Raw genomic sequence first — 25,358 nt, 5'->3', positions numbered from 1 at the left:
TTATCTAAAAAGAGGAGTGTGTTTTTTCAGTTTTTTTTTAAACAGAACAAAGTTTATTAATAAACTTTTTTATACACATCTCTGGGATGGCCTATACTGTGTGAGAGGGAGGGGAGCAGGCAGGATTTGGGGCAAATCATCCCGTCTCTTCCTTGCTTCTGTGTGGTAAGTTTATATAAGTACAACTTCTGGACATCAAGGGTTGACTTAACCAGGGAAAGAGAAAATGAATCTGAGGAGGAGCGCTAAATAGGTGTTGCAGGCGACTGGACACAGCGAAAGGGGGGCAACCTGCAGGCTGAGAAAGGCCTACAGAAGCAAAGAAGGGATGTGGGTGCGAGGACACCACACCCCACTCTTGTGCTGCCCTCTTCATGCTGCAGATGGGAGTGCTTTGAGGCTAATGATACAAAGTCTCCTCAGGTACCATCGTGGTCCCACCTTCTCGGAGGCAGCAAAGCCCAGGAGAAGGAGCAATACCCATTGGCATGAGGGGACCCAGGTTTATGAATGACTAGTTGTGTGACTGTAGGTACGTCATTTAACTTCTCTGACCCAGTGTTCTTATTTGCAATATGAGGACAAAATCTCTACTTTACATGCCCGTGGCAACCAAACAGAATGGTGCACGTGAAAACACTGTGTTAAATACAGCGCGATAAAAATGTATGGACTCATTACTGTTGTTTTGCCACTGCCATTGAAAGCTGCCTGTTATAATGCCAATCATCTCATCTTTATGGTGGGACGGGGTCCATGAAGCTTGGGACCCCAGGAATTATCTCTTCACATGTTCTCTAGGAACCGTAAAGAACATCAAAATGCACCAAGGAAACCTGACTGAACTGAGGCAGCCTTCTGTCCATCAAGATCATAAAAGCTTATCTTCTCCGGAAGACTCATGACGACAGTTCCTCTGAAGTTTCCCAGTATAAACCCCTGGCGTTAACTGGGACGGCTCAGACGAAACCCAAGGCTGCAGATCACGACAAGGAATATTCCCTGGGTAGGAGGCAACCCCCAGATCTCTACCGTCTCTGGTTCTAGCTCCTACCTGAGCCTTGAAGGAGGCAAGTGGAGAAGGTGAACAAGAGAGCCACGACACAAAATATAGAAAGAGCATGGTATTTGGAGTAGAAGACTGATACTCCTGAAGTGACTCCAAGCAAATAACTTTTTACCTTTTATTTTTTTCAACTCTAAAATGGAGCACTCTGGTGATGAAATAGAATACTATATATGAATGTGCTTTATAAATGCTAAAATACTATATATGATGACATTAATTACCATTATAAACAGCGACAATCAGCTTCCCAGAAGTGTTATACCACAGAGATGATTCTGACAAGAAGAGCTACAAAATGGCTGTCCTTCCACGTTTTCCATCAGTCACACATATAACTAAATGTAAGTTAAACGTCATCGTGGTAACTGAAAAATTCGCTCTCACCTATGCAGCGTCCGGTCCACAGGCAGTGTTGATCATATCGAGCCACACAGGAGTTGCACACATGGCAATGGAGTGACCTTAATGGCTTCCTTATCTAAGTGGGCAATTAAGAGAGGTCCAAGGAAACATCAGTGTCTCAACGTGGTAACAAATCGCACGCAAAATTTTATTCCTAAATTGTGAAGACACTGGCACAAATAATCCTACGTATTACATCATCAATTCACATAGAGGCTGTGGAATGCCTTATTAATATTTACTTCCATGTGTCCATTTTCATTAAGCCATCACTAAAGGGGATTTGAATTCCACAGCCTGCTGACACTGACTAAGGGGAAATGAGGCCATAGCACATGGCATGACGAGCACTGGACTAAGACAGAAAGAAACCCAAGTTACGTTTCCGGCTCTGCCAATAATCTGGGGAAAGTTATTCCCTCCCTTTAGGCCATGATTCCTCAGTTGCAAAATGAGGGGTTTCACGAAATAGTTTCTAGGGTCATCATGAGCCTCTGACTCCAAGTTAGTTCTAACATATGCTTCATGGCAGAAAAAAGCAAACAAAACACACAAGGAGATTTAACCGTAGGCAATTTCAAGAGATTATATTCTCCCATATATTCAAGGCAGAAAACTGTTGACAGTTATACAAAATTAGAACCTGGTAAAAACAAAGGTGTATAAATATACCATGAAGATTTGATAAATGCTTACATGAGCAATGCAACCAAGAATTTGCTTTCATTATACTGTGGGGGAAAACAATCTTTTTGTAAATAAAAGATTCACTCACAAGACACGATGTACAAAATGTTCTGAAGTCCAGACAGCCCGTCTCTGCGAGGGTGATGATATTCTGAAAGACATGAAATTTGACCTCACGTTTGCATTTTACTAAGGAATGTATAATGCATGGTTATATACCACAATCACAGCTCTCTCTTCAAACTGAGGTGGCTAGAAAAGAAATTTGGAAGACTTGCCCACAAATCATTCTGTGCTTGAAATAAAGTGACTTTCAAGGCTGCATTTTCAACCATAGCCAATAAATTAAAATGCACAAAAATTACACCCCCCCTTCTTTCCATCAATGGTAATGATCTCCCAGCTATAATCTGCTAGAGAAAAACAAATACACACAGAGACATTCCTAAAAAAAGAAACAAAAACCACTGGTATACATCAGAACTGATAGTTATAAGCACCAAGGGCTCAGTTTTTCGGGAACTCTAGCTTTAGGTAACAAAGATGACACTCTCCCCATCTTCTAAACATTCACAAGCAATGGAAGACACACCATGTCATCTGACAACTTCGTATCTGAGGAAGAGAAGGGGCATCTACTCAGTCAATAAGGAGAAAGACTCCCCTGGCCCCAGCCTACTTAGCCTCCATGTATTAAATGAAGGAATTGAAGCTTAGTTGTCATTATTTTAAGCTTAGTCATCCTTATTATAAAGAAGTAGGACATCACAACTGCTAACACAAAGTACATCTGAAGAAGTTTTAGTGATACAAAACTTTTAAACACAAAATAATTTTTTTTTAAATTTTCATATAAATAAATGAAAAGTATGACAGTGGAGAAATCTCATTTTATTCATTCCATGTTTATGTTATGTCCATTAGGTGCCAGGCACTAGAGATGCAGCCATGACAAAAACCAACATGGTTATGATCTTCTGGAGTTCATATACCCTCCCAGTAAAAAAAAATCAGTAACATTACAAAGAAAACTCACCGTTTTCCTTTCTTCTTCAGAAGCCTTAATGAAGCCTGGTTCTGTTGCCCACGTCTTATAGAAAAAGTAGTGGAAGCCTATTATGCTGAGAATGAAAGCAAGATTAAAAGGGGTACCTGCTAGATGTTAAAGCCAAGTTAAGGAATATATCGGACTTCCCGTAAGAACAGCATAATTATGATGTAAACAAATGTCATCGCTGGTGCCTAAGCATTTTCTATGCATTCTAGCCTCACCTCCCTTATGTAACACATCCTGTCCCCAAACCTGGCCCCATCCTATGTTCTAATCCTATGGGAATTTGCTCATAGCTGGCAAATTAATCCCTCCTCATTAGTTGAAACTCACATGAAATATTGATAGGAATAGTTGCAATATATGAAAAACATCCTGGAGACTGAAAAACATTCAAGATCCAAATAAATTAATCTCTAATGGTATAACTGTGGCTCTCCTGAGAGCATCTGAAAAATACTTTCTGATAATTTTAACAAAATAATTCAAAGAAACAGACCACTTGGTTAGAGATTTCAACTAAAAACATTTCTCTAGATATCAGATAAATGCTTGCAAACTTTTCTACTGCAAAGTTTAGAAACTAATCTTTGTAATCATATTAGGCTGAGTTAATTTAGAAACAAACAAAAGAAATTGCTTTCCTTACAAAGTGATTATAAATCAAATACTATTTGGTTAAGGCAGATATTACACATAAATTGAGATAAAAAGTGTTTCAAGGATAAACATTACCCACTTTGAAATGTTTTTGAATTGGTACAAATTCCTTGTATGAAAGTAAAATTTTGTTCTGGGGAAAGACAAATGAATATGCAGTAATAAAACAATTTTCGTTGCCCAATTTAAATCATTATTGACAAAGTAATTGTATCTGCCTTCCACGGTACTGCCAAGATGTCCTGTGCCAAACTTCAGGGTGGAAAAGGTGGCCATAAAATAGACTCTAAAGCCCTGCTGTTCAAAGTATGGTCCCTGGACTCCCAGCAATGGCTTCCCTTGGGAGGGTACTGGAGAGGCGGAACTTTAGACCTCACCCCACACCTGCAGAACCAGACTCTGCTCTCACCCACAAAACCAGCACACCCACATCAGGTTCAGGTAAGCGGAAACAAATCTTATTTTCAGTTTGTCAGTTTTTCTGCATATGGGTCTGGCTTTGAGAAAGAAATAGGGTCCAGAAAAGTTGCATGAATTGGAATTTTAACAAATAATGCTACTTGGAATGAATTAAGAACACTATTAAAGAGTACATAAGTCAAGACCTTCTGTTAAAGAATCATATCCTATTATTTCCCCATAAAATTCTCAATACACATGACATAGTCTCAAAAATATATCAGGTGAATCATATGATGATCCCACATATTGAGCTGACTGAATTTCTTACAAAACAAATCCCAGGAGAATCCCAGGATCCTCTCCCTCCAAGTACAGAGAATTGCATTCTATGCCCTCACATAAAAGCCAAACATTCCCTGCTTCCATGCCCTTGCTCTGCGCGGCTTATTGACCTCAAATGCTCCCCACTTCCCACCATCTACAAGTAAAACCACCTTTAGGATGTCTAAGTCCTACCTGCCTTCAAGACCTAACGTATATTTCTCCTCCCCTTGTAGTTCTTTCCTGATTCCCCACAGAGAAGGATTCTCTCCTTTCCCTGAACCTAAAAATGCTTCTTCTGTGGCACTTAGACCTCAAATTACAGTTATTTATAGACACCCCAGCCTCCCCAGTTAGCTTGTGACGTGCAGTTAAAAAGTTTCTCAATATGGAGCTAAAATTTGCTTTTCTGTAACTTGGACTAAGCAGATCTCATTCTGTAGACCCTTTAGCTCTATGCTGCAGAGCTACCCTACAGAAGCTTATTCCTCAATTGCTCAATACAATATTTATTGCATGCCCACGCTACACGACGCACTGGCTTCCGAATGCTACTTCCAAACCCCTGAGATTGGAAGGCAGTGCTCTCATCTGCAGGATAAGCAGCCACTCTGTTCTTTGTACAACGCTGTTGCCTGCGCAAGTTCTTCTGTTTGTGCTCCCGTTTGTCACCGTCTCTTTTAGAAGAACAGAATTCAAAACAGAGCAAACACACTTCAGGTGTGTGCTGACCATTGCACAGGACAGTGAGATTGCTGTCCTTTGCTGGGACACTCCTAAGAATGGAGAACATACAGGCTTTCTTGAAAGCCACATCACTACCCACACGGCGCTTGGTTTTTCACTTGACCTGAAGCTATGTTATTTTCAACACAACATGTACACATACATGTTGATTCTCTGAAACCCAGTACAGGACTTCATATGTGTTTATCCCTCTTAAACTTAACTCAGAGAGCTTTAGCCAGAATCACAAATTTTAATGTCTAGTGGTTCACCATTTCTTTCTAGAGTCTTAATCTTCAAAACTCATCTGTATGATCCTATCTCTTCCCCTCATAAAAGCCAAATACTTTACTTGCTGAACTTATCAAAGGTAACAAAAGAAAAGGAATGTCTGAGGAGCTAACCCAGAGCAGCCCTTAAAATTAATTTCAACATGCAGCCTTCTACACAGATTTTATTCATAAGAGTATCTCATAATAATACAAAAATAGATATTATTTACAGAATTCCAGTTATGCAATGAAGACTGTGGTCAGCAATTTACAGACATCATAGCATAATAATCGTTTGGAACCACCACACGCACTTGGTATTATTATCTCCAATTTACAGAAAAATTAAATTAAATAATTGAAATTAATTAAGTGAAATTAAATAATTGCTCAGTCGTACATAACTAATAAGAAAAAAAGGCCCAAATTCATTCTGTCTGATTCCAAAGACAGTACTGTCTCCACGGTGCCCCAGACCCTCTTCCCATAACAGACCAGGCGACTATAGGAGAAGCCCCTACGCAATCCAGACTTAGCAACCTGAGACGAACTAGTATAAATATACAAGATGAGTCTTTAAAGGTAGCACTTCAGTCCATACCCAGGACAGTTCAAACAGCATTTAACATTCAGCTTGAAAAACACTGGTCTGATGGTGAAGGCTGCCACCTACTGACTGGCAATTCCCTCACCAGTAGCAAGCGCATATGTGCCTACATCAAATGGCTTCATGCTGTACATGTGAGTAAAAGGTCCCATCTTGTCAACTCTGACAGTTTAAGATTCTGTCCAGCTATGGAAATCAGTTCTTCTGATATAATGGTGTCTTCACAAATACTGAACTGTTTGTAATTAAACTCAGCTGAATACTAAGTTCTGTAATAGAGGTTTTCAAACTACAGTGGAGTTACAGTATAGTTAATATTGATTCTGTAAATTTGAAATAATCCAATATGAAAAAATATCTCACTTCTGGTGCAAATTTTAAAATAACATGAGTTGCTCAAATTTTTAAAATTCATCAAGGAACACAATTTTAAAACTGTGTTTTCTCCACTGCCACATGGTTGGATATCAGCCATCCCTTCTCAGTATCATGTCAATTACCCTAGAATTTATCAGCCTTGGGACTTTTGCAGGTGCACTCATGGTTTTCATAAATATTTTTTATAAAAATTTTTATAAATATTTATAAATATCTTTATATCATATAATATCATCCAAGCCTTCACATTAAATGGTGGTAATAAGGCTAGTCTTAAACAGCTTCCCCCAAATCAGTAATCATGAGACAAAGGTTAGATGTCATAAAATCTTTTGAAAAACTACAAATGAATTCCATGATATGCTATACCATTCATTTAGATTAAAGGAATTTGAAAAATATTAGAGCTAATGCTCAGAAATAAAAAGCATCATTAAAGTAAAAACATGCTATAATGAAAGTAGATTTATGCACTCTAAGAACACATATGCCTCTTACTTTACATTTATTCCTATGAAAAAATGTTCTTGAATTGAGTGCATTCTTTCCATTACCAGAAAGAGAAATAACATAGAAGGTAAAGAAACATGCTTAAAGGTATGTTTCTATACACCACATTCTTGCTTCTCCTACCTGTAAGGAAAAGCAAGTTTATAATGGCTTTCTAGAGTCCTTGGAAGGGGAGAAAGGATCCTGGAGAAGACAGTAGAAAATTGGAGGAAATGCCTCCCTCCCAATGGGAGGTATAAATAGCTATAAACCAAGAAGTAACCCCTATCCCCACTTTCAGGTGACTAGACTTGGTCAACCTTAAAAGCACAGCACATCCCTGAGCTGGACTTGGACTGAGCCCTGCTCCTCAAGTGATAAACCTATTCCTTAGGAGTGTTGTTTTTCCTTTTCAAACCATGGGCTGCCATCCATTAGTAGGCCATGAAAAAATTAAGTGGGCTATGACTAGCATTTAAAAAAAAAGGAAATAGAATAAGACAAAATAAAATTTCAAAATAAAGCACATATTGGGTGTATTATTTTCAAAGATTTTGGTTTCATACATCTTTTGGGTAGCAACGCAAATTTATCTTTACTATGGATTGAGAATCACCACCTAGGACAATCTCACTACACTGACCATTGCTGAGGGCACATTTCTTCCAGTATCCCTCCCATATAGGCCGTCTTGGTACCCAGATTTAGTAATCCACCATAACTGCTGACCAAGTTAAAAGAACCCTCTGATCTGGAAAAGAAGCTCAAGGCAATACAAGAATATGTACGGGGCGAAGTAAAACAATAGTTCATTCTACTGTTTCCTTCCTATAGGTAATAAACACTAGACACCTACTGTTTCCAAAGCGTGCTGAGATTATTTCCTAAATGGAGCAGATTTTCAACATTAAACTTCATAAAACGAATATAAATGTGAGTTACATTCCCTGGGTCTCTTCCAATATCTAAATTTCTAACAATGGCATTACTATTTTTTAAAGGTGAAATGAGATATGCATTTAAATGTAAGCTTGAAGGATATGAGGAAAGAATAAGATGAACCAAGTCACAAATATCCAAAACATGGAACTCAGCAGCAAGACCGTTGGTATGTATACAAGGCTCTTATACCCGACCAAGAACCTAAAAGAAAAAAGGATAAACATAAGGTATTAGTGAAAACAAATATGATTCATATTTATTTCAGTTCTAAATCCCCTTAAATAATAATAATAATAATGATTCCCTTAAATAACAACAACGTTCACTTAGTGAGTGCTTACGTGCCAGTTTTTACTTGGTAATGAGTTATGCATCACCACCCCATTTTACGCATTAGAAAACTGAGACACAAGAACCCTCAAGAAATGAACGCTCAAGTTCTTACAGCTAACTTATACATTACTTCATTCCTAATAACTTTATATTTTTAATAAATCTTTTTTATTTCTGTTGAGACATATTATATTTGTACTTCTTTTTCTTTTTCTTTTTTTTTTGGCATATCGTATGTCCAAATACTCCAAAATGCAAAAGTTCTAAATACTTGGAGATTCACCTTCACATTTAACAAGCTTTCTTCTAGAGGCTAGCAGTATATTTTTGAAACATATAGATGCACACAACCTTGAGCACTTTTATCCCACAACCAGCTTGAGAAGCAGACACTAGACATAAAGATACATAAAGGCTACTAAAAGTGGCATCAGTCATCAGAACACTAACCATTTCACTTGGGTATCAAGCAACTTGTAAGTCCACATATAACTTACTCAAATGTTAATATTGTAGTTTCAAAGGAAAAAAAGAAACCTGTCTTTCACATTACTCAATATAGTAAATCTATGCATGAATATAATTTACCTGGATCTATTTTAAAATTTATACCAGGAAAAAAACAATAGTTGATGGGTAAGAAAAGGGTTTTTAAAAAACTAGCAAGATCATTAACATAATAAAATGCTTGAGAAGAACTAAAGATTCCTAACCTCAGGCATCTAATATGCTGCCAGAATAGGCCAAATGGAGCCCATGTAACCTCCAGGGCTTGACCTGTCTGAGATGTTGCAGCAAAAATGTGACCTAATTAAGTAGTACCGTGAACTACCTAATTTGTAACAGCCTGCTACTATGACCTGTTTACTTCTGACAGGAGTCACATAGCAACCTGGATCAATAAGCAGCTGCCTCTGGGGTCCAATAATAATAGAAGTTTGCAGCTGCTTACCTCCATGAAATTGGGACAGGACAGAGGAGAGTGGGAGAAATCAAAGCAGTGTGGACAGTGTTGCCATATGCATTTGTCTCCCATTTGAATTGTATCCATATGCCAAGACTAGCATATGAAGCCGTTAACTTACTGTCATCAAAAACAAAAAGCTTTCATATATATTTTTATAGTGTGTGTTTCTACTAAAATAAACAAAATTTCAAATGCCACTACCCAGGGTTAGTAAATACCACGTTTCTCTGAAAATAAGACCTAGCCGGACAATCAGTTCTAATGTGTCTTTTGGAGCAAAAATTAATATAAGACCCGGTCTTATTTTACTATAATATTAATTTTCCCAAAATACACATTAGGGCTGATTGTCTGGCTAGGTCTTATTTTGGGGGGGAAACAGTACTGCCAGCCCTTGCTTTGTCTCTGGGGAAAAAAGTAATGATTGTGATTCCTAGTGATTTGGCTTAAAATTTATTTGGAGACTGAGTCAATCCAATTAGTGGAAAATGAATGAAAATTTCTAAGTTACAAGTTTTTGGAATAGCAGGCACTTTAGGCATTTTGCCATTTTCCAGAAATTTGAGCTTTTACTTTACAGTTAAATTCTAATTCATTTCTGAAAGTCAACTGTCCTGCTCTCGAGTGACCAAATGGTAAGACTCCTCTAATATTTTGTTTTTTTTCTTATGACAAAAATAGCACACGCTTATTCCAGAAAATGCTGCAAGCAAAAGAGGGCACAGGAATCTCACAATCACATGCTAAAGAGAGCAACACTACTTCCTTTTAGATCTTTTCCTAAGGACCATCATCAGCACTTTTTTTTTTTCAGTGAATGAAAATGTTCAACAGGAGAGAGAAGTTTCCTGTTCGTGTGGGCCTTCCATTCCAGGAAACAGCGATTTAGTGCGATGAGGAAAATAAAACGGGGCTGATACAGCACAGGTAGTCAGGGACGGTCTCACTCAGGAGGTGACTGACGTTGGCACTCAGGCCTGAAGGAGAACAGCGGCTCCAGATGCAACAACCAGAACACGTCAGACAACAAGGGAGAGTCAAGGCCACAGGTGAGAATGAGCTTATGAAAGGAGGCTGGAGAACAATGGAGGGAAGAGATGAAGTCAGAAGGGAGGGAATGAATCACATAATACCTCATAAGGCAAGGAGTGCGGGCTTTATTCTGAGTGCAAAGAACAGTACTGGAGGGCTTTAAGCAGGGAGAAAAGGCAGAAACTGATTTGCCTTTTTAAAAGACCACCCTGACTGCTAAGTGGGGATGAACTAGAGGGAGGTAAAAGTTGGAGTCAGGAGACCAGTTAGGAGGTTTGGTCTAGGGCACCGATTATAGAGATGCAGAGAGCAGACCAACTGGAGGCAGAGCGGGGAGGACTTGGTAATAAGCTGGATGTGGGAAGTAAAGAGAAGGGAAGAATCGAGGATGCTAGTAATCTAAGGATGACAAGCATTATTCATGTGAGGAACTGGATGCCATTCTACTGAGAAAGGGAAGCGAGAAGAAGAGATTGGGTATGACAAGGTTACTGAGTACTGTGTGTCAGCCATGGTGCTAACCATCATATGTGTATAAACCATGAGGGAGACATTGTCACAAATTGTTATCCTCATTTCACACATGAAGAAACTGAGGCACAGAAAGGTAAAGCAACTTGTTCAAGGTCAGCATGCAATGTGGTAAAGCTTGACTTGAACCGAGACAATGTGACTCTTAACCAGTGACTACCGTATTTTGCTGTGTAATGTGCCCCCGTGCATAATGCGCACACACATTTTTGGCCCAAACTTTCAAATTTGTATTTGTTTACATTTAGGTACTTGTTTTTTGTACTATAAAGGAATTTTAGCATTTATTTTTTAACGTATTATGGTACAAGAAATTTTATGTAACAAATAATTACAAACCACAAGAACAGAGATACAAGGTACAAGAAATTTTATGTACTGGTAACAAATTTATGATATTTACGTATCATAGAAGTTCAAGAACTCTTCCTCGTTGCAAGTTCATCGTAAGTTCAACAAAACCGATAATCGTATTCCAGGGTATTATTTTGCATGCGGGTATCGCTATTGATTTCTAGAGTATACACTTTTAACTCATATGCATAAATAAAAGAATTAAAAACATGTATATAGATACGGAATTAGTACTACCATGCATAATGCACATCCTTATTTTTCCCTTGCAAATTTGGACAAAAAAGTGCACGTTACACAAGGCAAAACACAGTATATATAATCATGTGTAAACATTTTTCATAAAGTCTATATCATTGTAACTATTTTATAACCTGCAATTTAATCATGTTGTTTCAACTAAAAAAATATTAAGAGCAAAAATCACTAGCTAAAAATGAATTTAGATTTAGAAAAGGAAAAAGCAAAATTTCTGAAAAATGGGCAAAAACGCTTCAAGATGTAAAATAGTTACAAAAATTTCCCCATTATTCACCAAAATTAATATTTTTAAAAGTAAGCTAGGATATTTATTTTCCACCAATTATCAATTCAATTAAATTACTGGGTTGACCAATTTGCTTTCAGTCCAATCACATGCTACCAAAGCCTTTCCCTCCCAGCAGCCCTGAGGACGTTTCTAGGTACGGGGTAACATTCACAACCCAGTAACAATCTGTGATTCCAGCTAATCAACAACAGAAATAAGCAATCAGATTGGAATGCAATAACCAGCCTTGCGAAAACTAATATACACACCTTGGAAACAAAGATGTCAGAAAAAACAACGTTACTAGAAGACATCCTTTTAAAAGCCAAGAATCTGAATTGAGGTCCAATATGTATCCAACAGCCCACATGGTAACCACAGAAACCATCAGCAGCAGGAAGAGCTATTGAGAGATTCAGAATTTTAGAACTTGATGGATCTTCACCTCCTAAGTAATAATAATTAGTTCATTAGAAGAACTTTCTAAACATGTATAATAACAAGTAATAGCAGAACACAGAGTTTTCCTTCAAAATTGCTGATTGATAAATCTGAAGCTTGAGAAATTACAAATCTTGGAAACAATCTTTTAAAAGCCTTACATTTTCTGAAATATTGCTTAAACATACTTTGTTTTACTTTCCTCCCCTCCAAGAAATGGTGGTCTTTTAGAAAAGTGTTAATGACAGTTGACATTTTTTTTTTTTCTTTCAACCAATATTATGTCAGAAGGCATAAACCAAGACAAGGGGACCACACAAAAATCAGTACACCCAAGATTTAATAAGGAGGGCATAGAGCTCCAACTTGGGCACCAGATGGTGCCATTCCCTAACAAAGAGGGTTTGAAGGAACAAGTTTGCAGAAAAGATGAGTTTAGAGAGTGTAGAATTTTAGAGGCCTGTGGACATCTAGAAGATATTCAGGAGGCAGAGATATTTAGAAAAGCAGGTCCACCACTCAGGAGAAAACTCGGACTTTGTCAGTATAAAGGTGGTAAAGCCATGAATGAACACTACTCCAAGGACTGTGTGCAGGTAGAAAGGGGCAGATTCCTGACCGACACAAACATTTAAGGGCAAGAAAGTTAAGTCCCCCAAGGTAACTAAGAAAGAGTGACCAGTGTGACCAGAAAGGCAGGGTGAGAACCAGGAGAAAGAAGGTTTCAGAGAAGCCAAGGAAGAGCGTTTCAAGAAGGGAGTTGTTCTCGGTGTCAAATGTCACATGGAGGCCAAAGACTGAACCGTCCTCAGGATGCTAATAATTCAGGTTTATCCTTGCAAAGTGAAAGGATGCAAGTCTAAGAACTAACAGTGTGACTATGTGCGCGGAAGCTGGGCACCACATTTTTGCAATGCAGTCCTATTACTGTAATATGCATGACCTTGGAATCCAGCAGGGCTTTTTCAACAGTAAAGGGAAAAACACATATTCTGTTTACGTCCCTAAGCCATATTATAAGAATGGATAATTTCAAATGATATGAAATCTTTAAAATGCTTCCAATTCTAATGTGCATAACACAAAATGAGCAAGTTTAGATTTTTTTTAAAGGCAAACTTAGAATCTACAACCAATGTAATCAGAACAGAAATAAGAATATGGATCTCAAAATTTTAATCCCATATGTAACGCTCAGAGATGAGCCACACGAATCACTCATTCAACAAATAGGCCAGTGCATACAGCATGTGGGGCACTGTTCTAGGCACGTGGGACATGTCGGTGAATTTAATGTCCTTTTCTCATGGAGCTTAAATTCTAGTAGGGAAAGACAGACAAATCATACTAAGTGCATTTTATAGTAATAGGAAAAGCTGGATCACACAGGGCCTTGTAAGCCATAACAAGGACGTTGGCTTTTATTCTGAGAAAGGGCGAGACATCATAGCATTCTGAGCAGATGAATGACAGGATCTGACTTTACACTAGAAGATACATCTCGATACTCTGTTGAGAATAGACGAGAGGTGAATCAGGGTAGGGAGATGTCAGACAACTATAGTCTTCCGCATGAAAGATAGTGGTGGCTGGACCAAAATGGCCATTGGTCAGCTTCGGGATATATACTGAGGGCAGAACTAACCAATATCTTTTTCTGATGGACCGGATACTTGTTATGACAGAGAAAAGGCAAAGATGACTGGAAAGCTGGAATTGCCACCTAGAGAGGTGGGGAAGGCGATGGATGGAATATTGTAAGAATTGATAATTTCAATTGATATCAAATGCTTCCAATTCTAATGTGCATAACACAAAATGAGGAAGTTTAGATTTTTTTTTAAAGGTAAACTTAGTCTACAACCAATGTAATTTCAGAACAGAAATAAGAATACAGACTAGTTGGGGAAGGGAGGAAAGCAGGAGTCTAGTTTTGGATGTGTTATGTTGGCGATGCCTACTGGACACTAAAGTGCATAAGCCAAGGTAACTGGATATACAAGTCTGGAAAGGGCTGAACTAGAGATAAATTCGGGAGTTGGCAACATACAGATGGTGTTTAAAGCTATGGAAATGTGTGAAATCACCAAGGGAATGAGTAGACAGAAAAAAGGTACAAGGACAGAATTCTGGGGCACCCTATCATTAAGGGGTGGGGGAGAAGCAGAGGAGTCGGCAAAGGAGACTGAGAAGTAACTTACTTCTTTCTCTCACCCTCCATATATCTAAAGGCAAAATAAATGTAGTATTCATGATGACCCTCTCCATAGAAATCTGGTGTCTGTTAATTTAGAATCATTCTAAAAGTATAATTACTAATTATTATTAAGATTATGCTATCTCTCGTACTTGAAAACATTAAAAACAGAAATCAATTAATACCCCATTTAGCAATTTAAATTATGTTCACTATTATGACTTAGACTTTGTTGGCCACTCAATAGGACGAGCTGAACTTCCTAACTTTTTCTATCTTGCAGTTCACTTTTAAGTTTAGAAAAGCACCACTCAGAAGAACTGACAAGTTAAAAAAAAGAATAAAATTTGATTTCATTTCTCAAAATTCCAGATTTTTTTTAAGAAACATCATATGCTTGATGTTGGCAACACTGTCACTTTTAAAGTCCAACTCCTAATTCTAACAAAACATTTTGAATGCTTCCTTGTTACAAGGTATTTTTCCTTTTGCTTCGCCAAGAATCTAAACCATTTGAGTTTCAATTCACTCATTAAATAAATGTGGAAGTACAGCATGATAGTCACAAGGTAATATGTAGTTTTAGAGCCATCTAGCTGAAGACCAACAATAAATTGCCAGTGAAAGTGCCAAACTTCCAACTTTGGGTTATGGGATGCATGGGAAAGGTGTAATTGGCAGAAAAAAATGCAGCACTCCCTGGTATCCCAATGCCTTAAAAAACAAAAATAAATAAACAAAATAGTTTTTGTAGTTCATAGGCTAGGGCCCATATGAAAATACCTCGCATTTCTGCAGCCACCTCCAAAGTCTGAATTTTTTGTTGGCTCTCATTTTAGCTTCTGTTTTTAGCATATGAATAATGAGCCGATTTTTGTTTTGTAGAGCCATGTCAAGAGGTGTTTCTCCCTTAAAAAGAATAAAAAAAAGAAAAAGTTCAATTATATTTCCTATACAGTATAGGTGCTAAACATTTTATTTAAAAAAATCACCAGAATCATAGACTCAACATTTATTCTGAGGGTAGCCAGCTATTATTGTTTATATCTATCCTGCGGTAACTGAAGACATGTTTAACTTATATTTATGTTAACTTAACAATTCTCTAACTAAAGATATAATAATCTAAGGGAGATAAATACCTGGTCATACCTTAACATTTCGGATATCCAGGCTAGAACCAGCTTCCAAAAGTTTATCTACTGCATTAACATTTCCTGCTGCAACTGCCCAGTGAAGTGGAGTGTTTTGGTGTATTTTATCAACCACATTGAGAGAAGGATTAAACTTTAAAAGAAATCCAGTTGGTTCCGGCCTGTCTCAAGACAATAAAATACCACGGGATATTAAGAGAGATGAATGATATGAAGGGTAAATGTAAATAACAAATATTTTAAGCTAACGTATCAACCCATCAGTAAGTATTCCAAAGACAGAGGAACTTTTGTGCAGAGTCCTATCCTGGGTGCTAACAGGAGAGATGCACCAAAAAAAAAAAGAAAAATCTATTAAGTGACAGTCTGCTGTATCGATAATACAATTTCAACATCAATACAGTAGTAGAGTAACTGTTTTTTTTCAAACTTATACTTTCATGTTGTTGTTCTATTAATATTTTTTAATTGTGAATTTAACTTTGGCTAATATTAAACACTATGTTATTCATCTAACTATAAACTATAATTATATTTGAAGAGAAAAACCAAAATTTAACTTCACATTCTCCCACTAACCAATTATTAAATAAAGTAGGTATAATGTCCTAAAATATTTGTTTATCTTAGAAAGTTATGGACTAGAAGGCAGAATTCAATAAAATATTTTTGCTTTACCATCGTACTTTCCCTTCTTTCATGATGGAAGGGATTCTTTTAATAAAACAATATTCTACTTTACCTATTCTATCAAGATCTTTAAACATTATACCTGACTTGAGACATTGGCAAAAAAGACACAATGTTTTTTTAACAAAATTCTACTCCCAGCCCCACCACTCCATAAACAAAAAGTAAATGACCTCAGAACTAACTCAGTTTCTATGAGAGAAGTCCTAAATAACAGCAGAATCAGAAATTAAGTACAATATTGGAAACAAACTGATAAAAAACTGTAGCATACATTTGAATAGAACACCACCAGAGGTTGGACTATATGTGACTATATGATAGTCACATGTGTTTATAAATACACAGAAAAACCTAAATGTGTAAGTACCTGATGTGAACATATAAACTATTTTCATAGATCAGTTACAACTAATATTTTCAGAGCAGTCAACAATGTTAGAGAACCTCAACACTTTCGTTTTCTGGAAAGTAGATTTATCATCTGGATTTCAAATTGAGAACATCCAAACTTAGCACCATTTTTTAAAAATGCAAACTAGGAAAAACGTAAGTCATGTTAACAAGTATATGCTATGGAATCTCTACCTGTTCTGTAAGGAAATTTCTTATAGTAGCTTTCAAACTTTTTCCCTAAGCTATCAGAAGAAACTTATTTCACTGGTGCTTTTCTAACTAAAACTACATTAAAAGTTCATATATAGTCACAAGGTGAAAAATCTTATTTTCTTCTTCAGAATGTAGTATCATCTCACATAGACTAAGATAGTTAAGATTATATACACAGAAAAGAAATTGTCGGAACCAAGAATCAGAATGATGCAATTCAGTTAAACTCACTTACCCAAGTACTTTGTGAGCTGATAACATAAGAGGTGTCTGCCCATTTAAATCTGTCATATTCACACTCTATTCAAAAAGAAGAGTTAATCAGCATAACTACAGACCCAATCAAATTTCTCTTTCTCATAATAGAAGTATCTCTTCAATACATTTAACACTACTGTTGTGTCTACAAGGAGGGTTCAAATATCTTTTGACTAAAAGAAAGTTCTGCTTCACATCCATAGGATAAAAATCCACTGATTTCTACAAAATATTTTTAAAGGGAATATCTGAACATAGGATTTAAAGTGTTGTATAATATGAATAGAAGATGGATAAAGGAAAGATAATAATCACCATCAAATACAAGACACTTAGGAAGCAGAGACCTTGAAAGTCAGCTCGTTAAGACCTTAACTGACACATTAATTCATACTGTCATCTCTTCCACAAAGTCATCCAGTCTCTACTTAAACACTTCCAGTAATAGTGAACTCCCTATCTTCTGAGGAAACTCAATGTATTTTTGGACCGATCATATTATGTTTTAAAGAGTAACACTTGAAAAATTCTGTTTTCTAGAATACAGAAAAAGGAAATCATAATTCCATGAGGATATGCTCCTTTTCATAGAATGCCCAGGTTTGAGGTATGCAATAATGGTTCTAACCAAGCCAAAGAAAAGGTTTCAGTTACTGAAGATTCTTATGGGCCTTAGAGGAATACAGTTTGGGAAGGGGCCCAAAGAGAAGCAGAAAGGACTCCTCCTCAAACAGCCTTCCAAAGTGAGCCCCAGGAGGTTGTAATTATTCTACTTTAACTGGCTAAGTCTGAAAGTGCTTATTTAAGGAAAACACAATCATTCCAACAGCATTTGTGCAAACATGTTTCCACGCATGTTACAGGCTAGTCTGCTAATATATAAAGTATTTTGCTAACAGAAAGCATATCCCAGACAAGTATAGCTGACAATGAAACTCCGCTGCCAGTAACCTATAATTTAACCTGTGCCATAAATGGATGCCTCTTAAGGCAAGTCGTTTTTCATGGAATTACTTTAGAGAATAAGAAGCTTACATTCAAATTGGTCTCCCATTTGGACTCAAACAATGAAACCAAATGATGGGTTAATTTAGTGATCTGACCATTTCTACATTCAACTAGGAGAAAAATACAGGCTTTGAAATCACGTTTTTCAAAAAACTCTGCAAATTACTAAGGTCATAAGGAAAAGTATTATGGGCTTACAAAAATTTCAGAAATGTCTATTATATGTTACTGAGCTAAATGACCTGTCCTTTGTGCTTCAATGAAGCTAGAACAGCAGTATGCAGTAAACAGACTTACTGAGGCTAATATCTGAATATCTGGATATTTATAACTTCTACTTTAAAAACGGGGACAGACTACTACTAATCTTCCCAATCGCTTCAGATTTACAATAGCTGGAGTATAAGACACGTTTCAACACATACCTGTCCTTTGGAGATGAGATATGCTATGATCGGCATGTGTTGAAATAATACTGCCAAGTGGATGCTGCTGAATCCCTCTCCATCGATGAGAGTGGGGTCTGCACCATACTGTAGTAATAATATGACCATAGGTAAATGCCCTTGTCTGTAAATAAAGGGTAAAAATTATACTGTATTCTGTAGCAGGCAGAGAAAGAAAACAATTCAGGGAGAAACTGATAACCCTCAGACATGAGGGATTTTACTTAGATATAAAAAGCACTGTGTTTCCCTAAAAATAAGACCTAGCTGGACAATCAGCTATAATGTGTCTTTCAGAGCAAAAATTAATATAATACCCGGTATATTATATTATATTACATTACATTATAGACCTGGTCTTACAGTATAGTAAAATAAGACCGGGTCTTATATTAATTTTTGCTCCAAAAGACGCATTAGAGTTGATTGTCCAGCTAGGTGTTATTTTTTGGAGAAGCATCATATTTCCTAACAGTAAGATTTTTAAAACTCTGAAGAGTCTCTAAACATCTTTTACTTAGATGCTCCAAACTCAGAAGTATCTGGACAGTCCTTCCTGAATGCAAGTAATAAACTTATTAACCTCCCAGTCTGCCTTAAACCTTCTGTTGCTACCATGTATAAATATAATTTTACATGACTAATGCTAAAAAGGTAAACTTTAAAACCACTTAGACTTCACTATTGAGCCAGATACACAGCAACATAACAGTCACAGACTGCAGGCATACTGTAATAATAATATTCTGAGGAACTACATGCTTTTACACTCGAATATGGCTCGTTTTCCACATAAAGCACTGCACCTCAGTAGCTTAAAAGGGATGAGTTAACCCTCGAGTCTTCAAAATTCTTGGCTATGGAGAAAAGATTCGCCTCCTTGCCTTAAATGAACAATTACTCATTTTAGTTTCAGGTTCATGTCAATCCCATCAACAACAGAGAATGGAGTTGAAATGAAAAATTAAGAAAATGTTTAGTATCAAGACAGGCACTTATCAACTTCAGCTTCAGATGGCCCATGTGTGCCAGAGATAGAACTGATTGAGTTTACAGCCCATGGGATCCGTGTGATCAAATACAAGAGATATTTATTTTGATTATAAAAAAGTATAATACACATATTTGAGTTTGAGCTTCATAGTGGAGCCCTAATTTAAACACAAAAACATCATCTGTGGAAACTCCTTAAAGCTGGATTTATTGAGTGTGTATGTGTGTGTTACTGCTGTTGTTTGTTTTTGGTTTTTTTAATGAAGGAGAAAAAAAGAAAGCCTTTCAAATGGTCTGTAACTGCAATTTCCAATATGGTGGCTACTAGCCACACATTCAAATTAGTTAAAATTCAAATTAAACTCAAATTAGTTAAAATTAAATAAAATTTTAAATTCAATACCTTAGTTGCATTAGCCCCATTTCACATTTCACATGCGGCTAGCGGCTACCATATTGGGTAACACAGACTAGACCATTTCCATTCTCACAAAAAATTCTACTGTCAAGTGCTGGTCTATAATGTTCAGAAAATAAAGTTAAGTCATTTTTTATTTTGAACAGCAATTTCAGTGTTTAAAGAAACCTTTACCTGATGGCCCAGTGAAGAGGAGTTGATTTTAAATCTCCACCCAACTGATCTACCACAGCACCTTTTGAAATATAAAACCTGTTAAAAGACATAAATAAAAATAAGACTTAAAAACTTAAAATCCATACATCAGAAATATCAAATAAGAAACATCAATTTTTCTTAGTAATAAATGCATTGGGAAACACAAATTATAATAATAACCCACTCTAAAAACAGTCAGATTTACAGAGGTCTGAAAGAGTCACCGAACAGCATCAAACAGTGCAATAGTCTTAAGTAATTACTTCTGCTGTCATGAGTATTCCGTTATAACTTACATACCAAACACCTAACTACTCTTTCCATATTCTAACTACCACAACACTTTTGAAATGGTTTATATTCAAAAGGTTTAGGATCACACAGATATTCTACTTAACTTGCAAGAAGAAAGGTAAAAATTATGTCACTTCTAACAGTGTAAAATTAGAATTACTATGTGGGAATGAATTCTAAAAGTAGTAAAAAATTAATTCAAATTCCTTAGATATTTTGAGCGTTTTGCTCTCTATTTTGGGGGCATAGATGTGATACACTATATAACTGAATCTATAAGGTAAAGAGATATTTTCTTCTATGGTTTATAGGCATTCATCTCATTATTTCAAAGTTGTACTTCATATATCATATTATCGAAACAATACACTAATTTATTTCCACAGAAAAGGAGTTTGCCTGTCAGTATGTGTGTTTATTTAAAACTTTAGTATATTTTAAACTTTAGAAATTTTTATTTTCTTAAACTTCAAGGATTTTAAACGTGTAATATAAAACATATACACATTCATACACACACATATACTTTACATGCTAAGGTATAAAACAAAGAAATAAAAAACAATGGGTAAGCAGTAGTGCCTTAAAAAGAAAATATTTTATACAATTCAATACAGGCCTACTTAAAAATGTATTCCATGTTTAGTTTTAAAAAGGGTTAAATTATTGCCCTAGCCATCCATTCCTCCTGGCATTATTACAATATAAAATATTTCAGTGTTTCTTCTAAACTACATGAAACTTTCCATTCTATACTGAGAAAATTTATGTTATGCTTTTTCTTTTCAAAAACTGTTCAATTTCACTGCCTGAACTTTATTATGGGCCTCCCTGGCTTTCTCCTGCATTTTCCTTTTTGGGCCAGTGAGAGTCCTGGACTGGATGATCTGAGGTCTTTTGCGATGCTCTGATACCTGACGTGTACGGTACAAAGCTTCAGGTAGTCATTTACAATACAGATTACAGGGTCAACATTCATAGGTGCACTTGAAGAAAAAGACAAATGAAGGCGAGGTCTAGAATTATAAATACATAATTAACACCCATATATCCCGTCTTACTTTACAAGATCCAGCCTGTTGTTAATAGCAGCCCAATGAAGAAGCGACACATTTTCTTTGTCTGGTTGCCTGACATCATATCCTGCTTCTACCAACTCTTTACATCGTTCGAAAATCCCGTATCTCAAATAAGGAAAAAAAAAAAAAGACAATTGATACCATTCAAATAATTTCAAATGTCAAAATTTCTTCCTTTTACCATGTCTTTACCCAAACTTTTAGTCAACACAGAAACTCTAATAATTAACAAAGATATGCACAAAGAGGCCATATTGTAAATCCAAATAACAAAAGTAAACCTGGCTTACTAACTGATCAGATTAATCCACCTGGAGTTACACTTGCTTTTCTTAAATACACCTTAATGTTCACAGTTGCCCTCCTTCAGTCAATTCCATCTGATCCTCCTCTGTGCCAGGAATGCATGGTGCTGACTCCTGACTATAATCTTATCCTTGAAGCAAACCCAGCCCATACAATGACCTCAAAACAAGGGAAAGCCTAAAAGCCAACTTGGAACAGGATAAATTCAACAATAAAATATGGACATAGCTTAAGGTATAGCAAAGGAAGGAATGATCAGACCTTCCAGAAGGGGATGAAACATGGTATATGAGCTATGTTCTGTAGGTGGAAGAGAAGGTATTTCAGGCAGAGGAAATAGCATATACAGAGATGTGAAACCTCACAGATGTTCAGAGAACTATAAGCACTATTTAATGCTGCAGAAGCATAAGAAAGGGATGGCAAAGACATGAGGCTAGAAGAGGCAGGCAAAGAATGCATGGGCATTCTATACCACGCTTTGAAATTGAGACTTTCTCTATCATTCAAAGGGACACCACTGCAAGTTTTAAAGAGAAAAGCACTCAGACTGAGTTTTAAGAAAGACCACATTAGTGGCAGTATAGAAACTAACTAGAAGAGGGTGAGGCAGAGACTGAGAGACCAGTTTAGAAGCTCTTGCAATAAATACAGGTGAGAGACAATGAGCCTAAAGTGAGACAGGCAATAGGAATGGAAAAGGAGGGATGGACTTGAGGAATATTTAAGAGTTATTTAACGGATTATCAGAATGAGAAATAAGAGAGAAATAGCTTTTTAACGCTATCAACAACTTTTTAAACCATTCATGAATAATATTTCTTTTCAATGGAAAGTCCCAACTGACCATTTAGTACTTTCTTTGAAACATATTTCTATTTAGAGGAACCTAAAGGTTTCAATAGGCCTTCAAGGGTCAAAATCAAACCAAATGGCAAAATTGTCTGTTTCCCAGAAGTTAAAATAAATCATTTCTGCTTCACCAAAATGTGTGTGTGCCTATTTGTTCATCTGTCTGTATGGCATTTTAAAAAGATGCAGACACCTGTGAAAATATTAATAAGAGAGTGAACCGTTGGTAATAATATATTTATATTCACCTGTAAGTGTCAACTTTAACATTTTACTGGAAAAGAAATACTCCCTTTATGTGAGAAATATAGTAAGAGTACACACTAATTAGGATTTTGGTGATTTAGAAAACGCATACACACATATCCTAGCTTTCTAGCTCTCTTTTGCCCTTCTCAAATATTTCTTAAAAATCTTTCCACACCCACTTAAGAAGGTCCAAGACCTGAAAGAAATTTTAGGAAAGATTTAAAATGTGAGTTTTTCCTGATTTCCCTGTGAGTGTGGCCTAATTTCCCACATGCATCATAACAGATCTTTACCAAGAGCAGAGAAACATTTAAATGTTCCATTTCTAATTAAAGCAAGTATTTTCCCTAAGAACACTCTCATCTTCATACAAATATAATAATATAAACAATATCAAATAACATTCACCTAAAGTAGTGTTCCCAGGGCCTCTAGAGTTCAGAGCTATTAATAATAAGAACACCCAAATAGTTGTCAATTATTTTTTAACATAAATAATACATTAGTCTACGTTAAGGCCAAACAGGCTAATTAATCACCAAACTCCTTTGCTTTTGACAGAAACCATATCAAGTTAGTGTGGTAGTTCCTTTCATGCTGATTAGAAGCTCTGATGGGCAGATTTATATTTGATTACAAAGAAAATGTATTACAAATTAACATAACCCGATAGACAAAATATTTCAAAATATGTTCAATGGCGGGGGGGAGCAGATGTTAATAATCAATGAGCTCGATGATGGTGAAAACGTTGAAAATGATTTAACGCAAATACCCATGTATGGAGATCTTAAGGGGAAACTTTCAAAACATACTTTCATTTTCAGTGCAAGCAAAACCACCTAGTACATGTTTCAAGTGGTCAGGAAACCTATTTCTACTTCACTGACTTTCTTCTAGTGCACCCAGCACAACAGGTACATAGAAAGTACTCAATCAATAATTGTTTCATACATCCATAAATGTGTGAGTTGATATTTTTCCATCCCATTTACATATCTAGCTTGCAGTATATTTTAAAAGACTCAGATTTGTGTTTCAAACTCAGAGTCTAGTTTCAGTGTCTTTTAAAAATCATTCACTCAACAAACATTTACTGGATACCTAATACAAGACAGGAACTGTGCAAAAGCACTGGGGCTACGAAGATGGAAATGACATACTTTTGCTAAGAAGCTCCCGACAACCTCTTGGGAGAGACCGGTAACACACAGCTAAGGTGCACTGTGTTCCGTGCTCTGACGCTGGTCTGATAAACGTGCTCACGCTGGAGTGTGACGTGAGGAAGGCACACACTGCAGTGCCGTGGACGGTACCTGCCTTGTTATAATCCAACGGAACGTACGCATAAAACAAAGCCTGGGAAGACTTACTGAGTAGCTTTTACAATATCACAGTTACTGGAGTCCTCTATAAGAGGAAGAGCTTCTCTGGCCTTGGCAAGTTCTTTGTGTTCGTGAGCACACACCCCATGTCGACCAAATCCCGGAGGGTGGGGGCCATGGCTGTGATTCCTGCACTGGAGAGAAAGAGTAATTTGACAAAGCACAATAAGAGAATTAATGTCACATTCAATTACATAATGAAGAATTTTCTACTACCAACAATACCTACTTATTAAATTGATTTTTTTTTTTTTACTCTTAGAGGTGCATCCAAGGGAAGATTTTCATCTTACGTTCACAAGAATTAGATGTTTAAAATTAGAAAATTCCAAACTATATATTTTGTCATAAAACAAACGTCATCTGCAAAAGCACCAATGGACCTTGTTACCTGTAGTAGGTAGAAGGTCATGGCTATTGACATAAGTAGGGAGGTCGCCAGGCATCTGCTTTAGGGAGTTGTGGCAGACATACCGTAAAGATATCCCCCAGTGAATCAAGTTCTTAAATATGTATAACTGGAGTCACAGGAGAGGAGAGAAAATATTTTTAGTATTTGACTAAACAATAGCCAAAAATCGTCCAAATGTGGTGAAAATTATAAACCCACAGCTCTTAGAAGCTCAACGAAACTAGTAAGAAGAATAAACCTCAAAATCTTACACCAAGGCATAACATGATCAAATCACTAAAAATTAATGATAAAGAGGTAATGTTAAGACCAGCCTAAAGAAAAAGACGTTATATTCAAAAAACAAAGAATGAATTCAGACTTCTCATCAGTAAATGCAAGCCAGAAGATAAAAAAGCACAGCAGTTTTAAAGAGCTGAAAGAAAAAACTACAAATCTCGTAACACCAGCAAAATATTCTTCAAAAATGGAAGTGAAATATACACTTTTTTCAGACAAACAAAAGGTAAGAAATTGTGAGCAAACTTACACTACAAGAAATGACAAAGAAAGTCTTTCAGGCTAAAGGAAAATAATACCAGATGAAAATCTGAATCAATACAAAGGAATAAAGAGTG

General features: G+C 36.5%; 1 protein-coding gene across 2 annotated transcripts in view; it reads right to left on the bottom strand.

Moving 5' to 3' along the window:
* The window catches only part of ZDHHC13 (zDHHC palmitoyltransferase 13), a 47,640-nt gene that overhangs the window by 10,117 nt on the left and 12,165 nt on the right, over positions 1-25,358 (bottom strand). Inside the window, exons 2-13 of one of the 2 annotated variants that reach the window (XM_019742618.3) lie at positions 24,318-24,463; positions 21,520-21,642; positions 20,141-20,218; positions 18,535-18,679; positions 17,079-17,143; positions 15,543-15,705; positions 15,174-15,299; positions 12,022-12,155; positions 8,107-8,207; positions 3,195-3,319; positions 2,247-2,309; positions 1,454-1,547 (exon numbers count right to left, since the gene is read on the bottom strand). In XM_019742618.3, the coding sequence (XP_019598177.3) occupies positions 1,454-1,547; positions 2,247-2,309; positions 3,195-3,319; positions 8,107-8,207; positions 12,022-12,155; positions 15,174-15,299; positions 15,543-15,705; positions 17,079-17,143; positions 18,535-18,679; positions 20,141-20,218; positions 21,520-21,642; positions 24,318-24,463 (1,363 nt within the window). Of the gene's footprint in view, positions 1-1,453; positions 1,548-2,246; positions 2,310-3,194; positions 3,321-8,106; positions 8,208-12,021; positions 12,156-15,173; positions 15,300-15,542; positions 15,706-17,078; positions 17,144-18,534; positions 18,680-20,140; positions 20,219-21,519; positions 21,643-24,317; positions 24,464-25,358 lie in introns of both variants that reach the window. The other variant, XM_074336120.2, reaches the window with a different exon arrangement.

This window comes from Rhinolophus sinicus, chromosome 14 (genome assembly GCF_057876585.1).
Source record: "Rhinolophus sinicus isolate RSI-liver-muscle chromosome 14, RSI-T2T, whole genome shotgun sequence".
NCBI classification, from domain to species: domain Eukaryota; kingdom Metazoa; phylum Chordata; class Mammalia; order Chiroptera; family Rhinolophidae; genus Rhinolophus; species Rhinolophus sinicus.
This window is presented reverse-complemented; position numbering and strand designations above follow the sequence as displayed.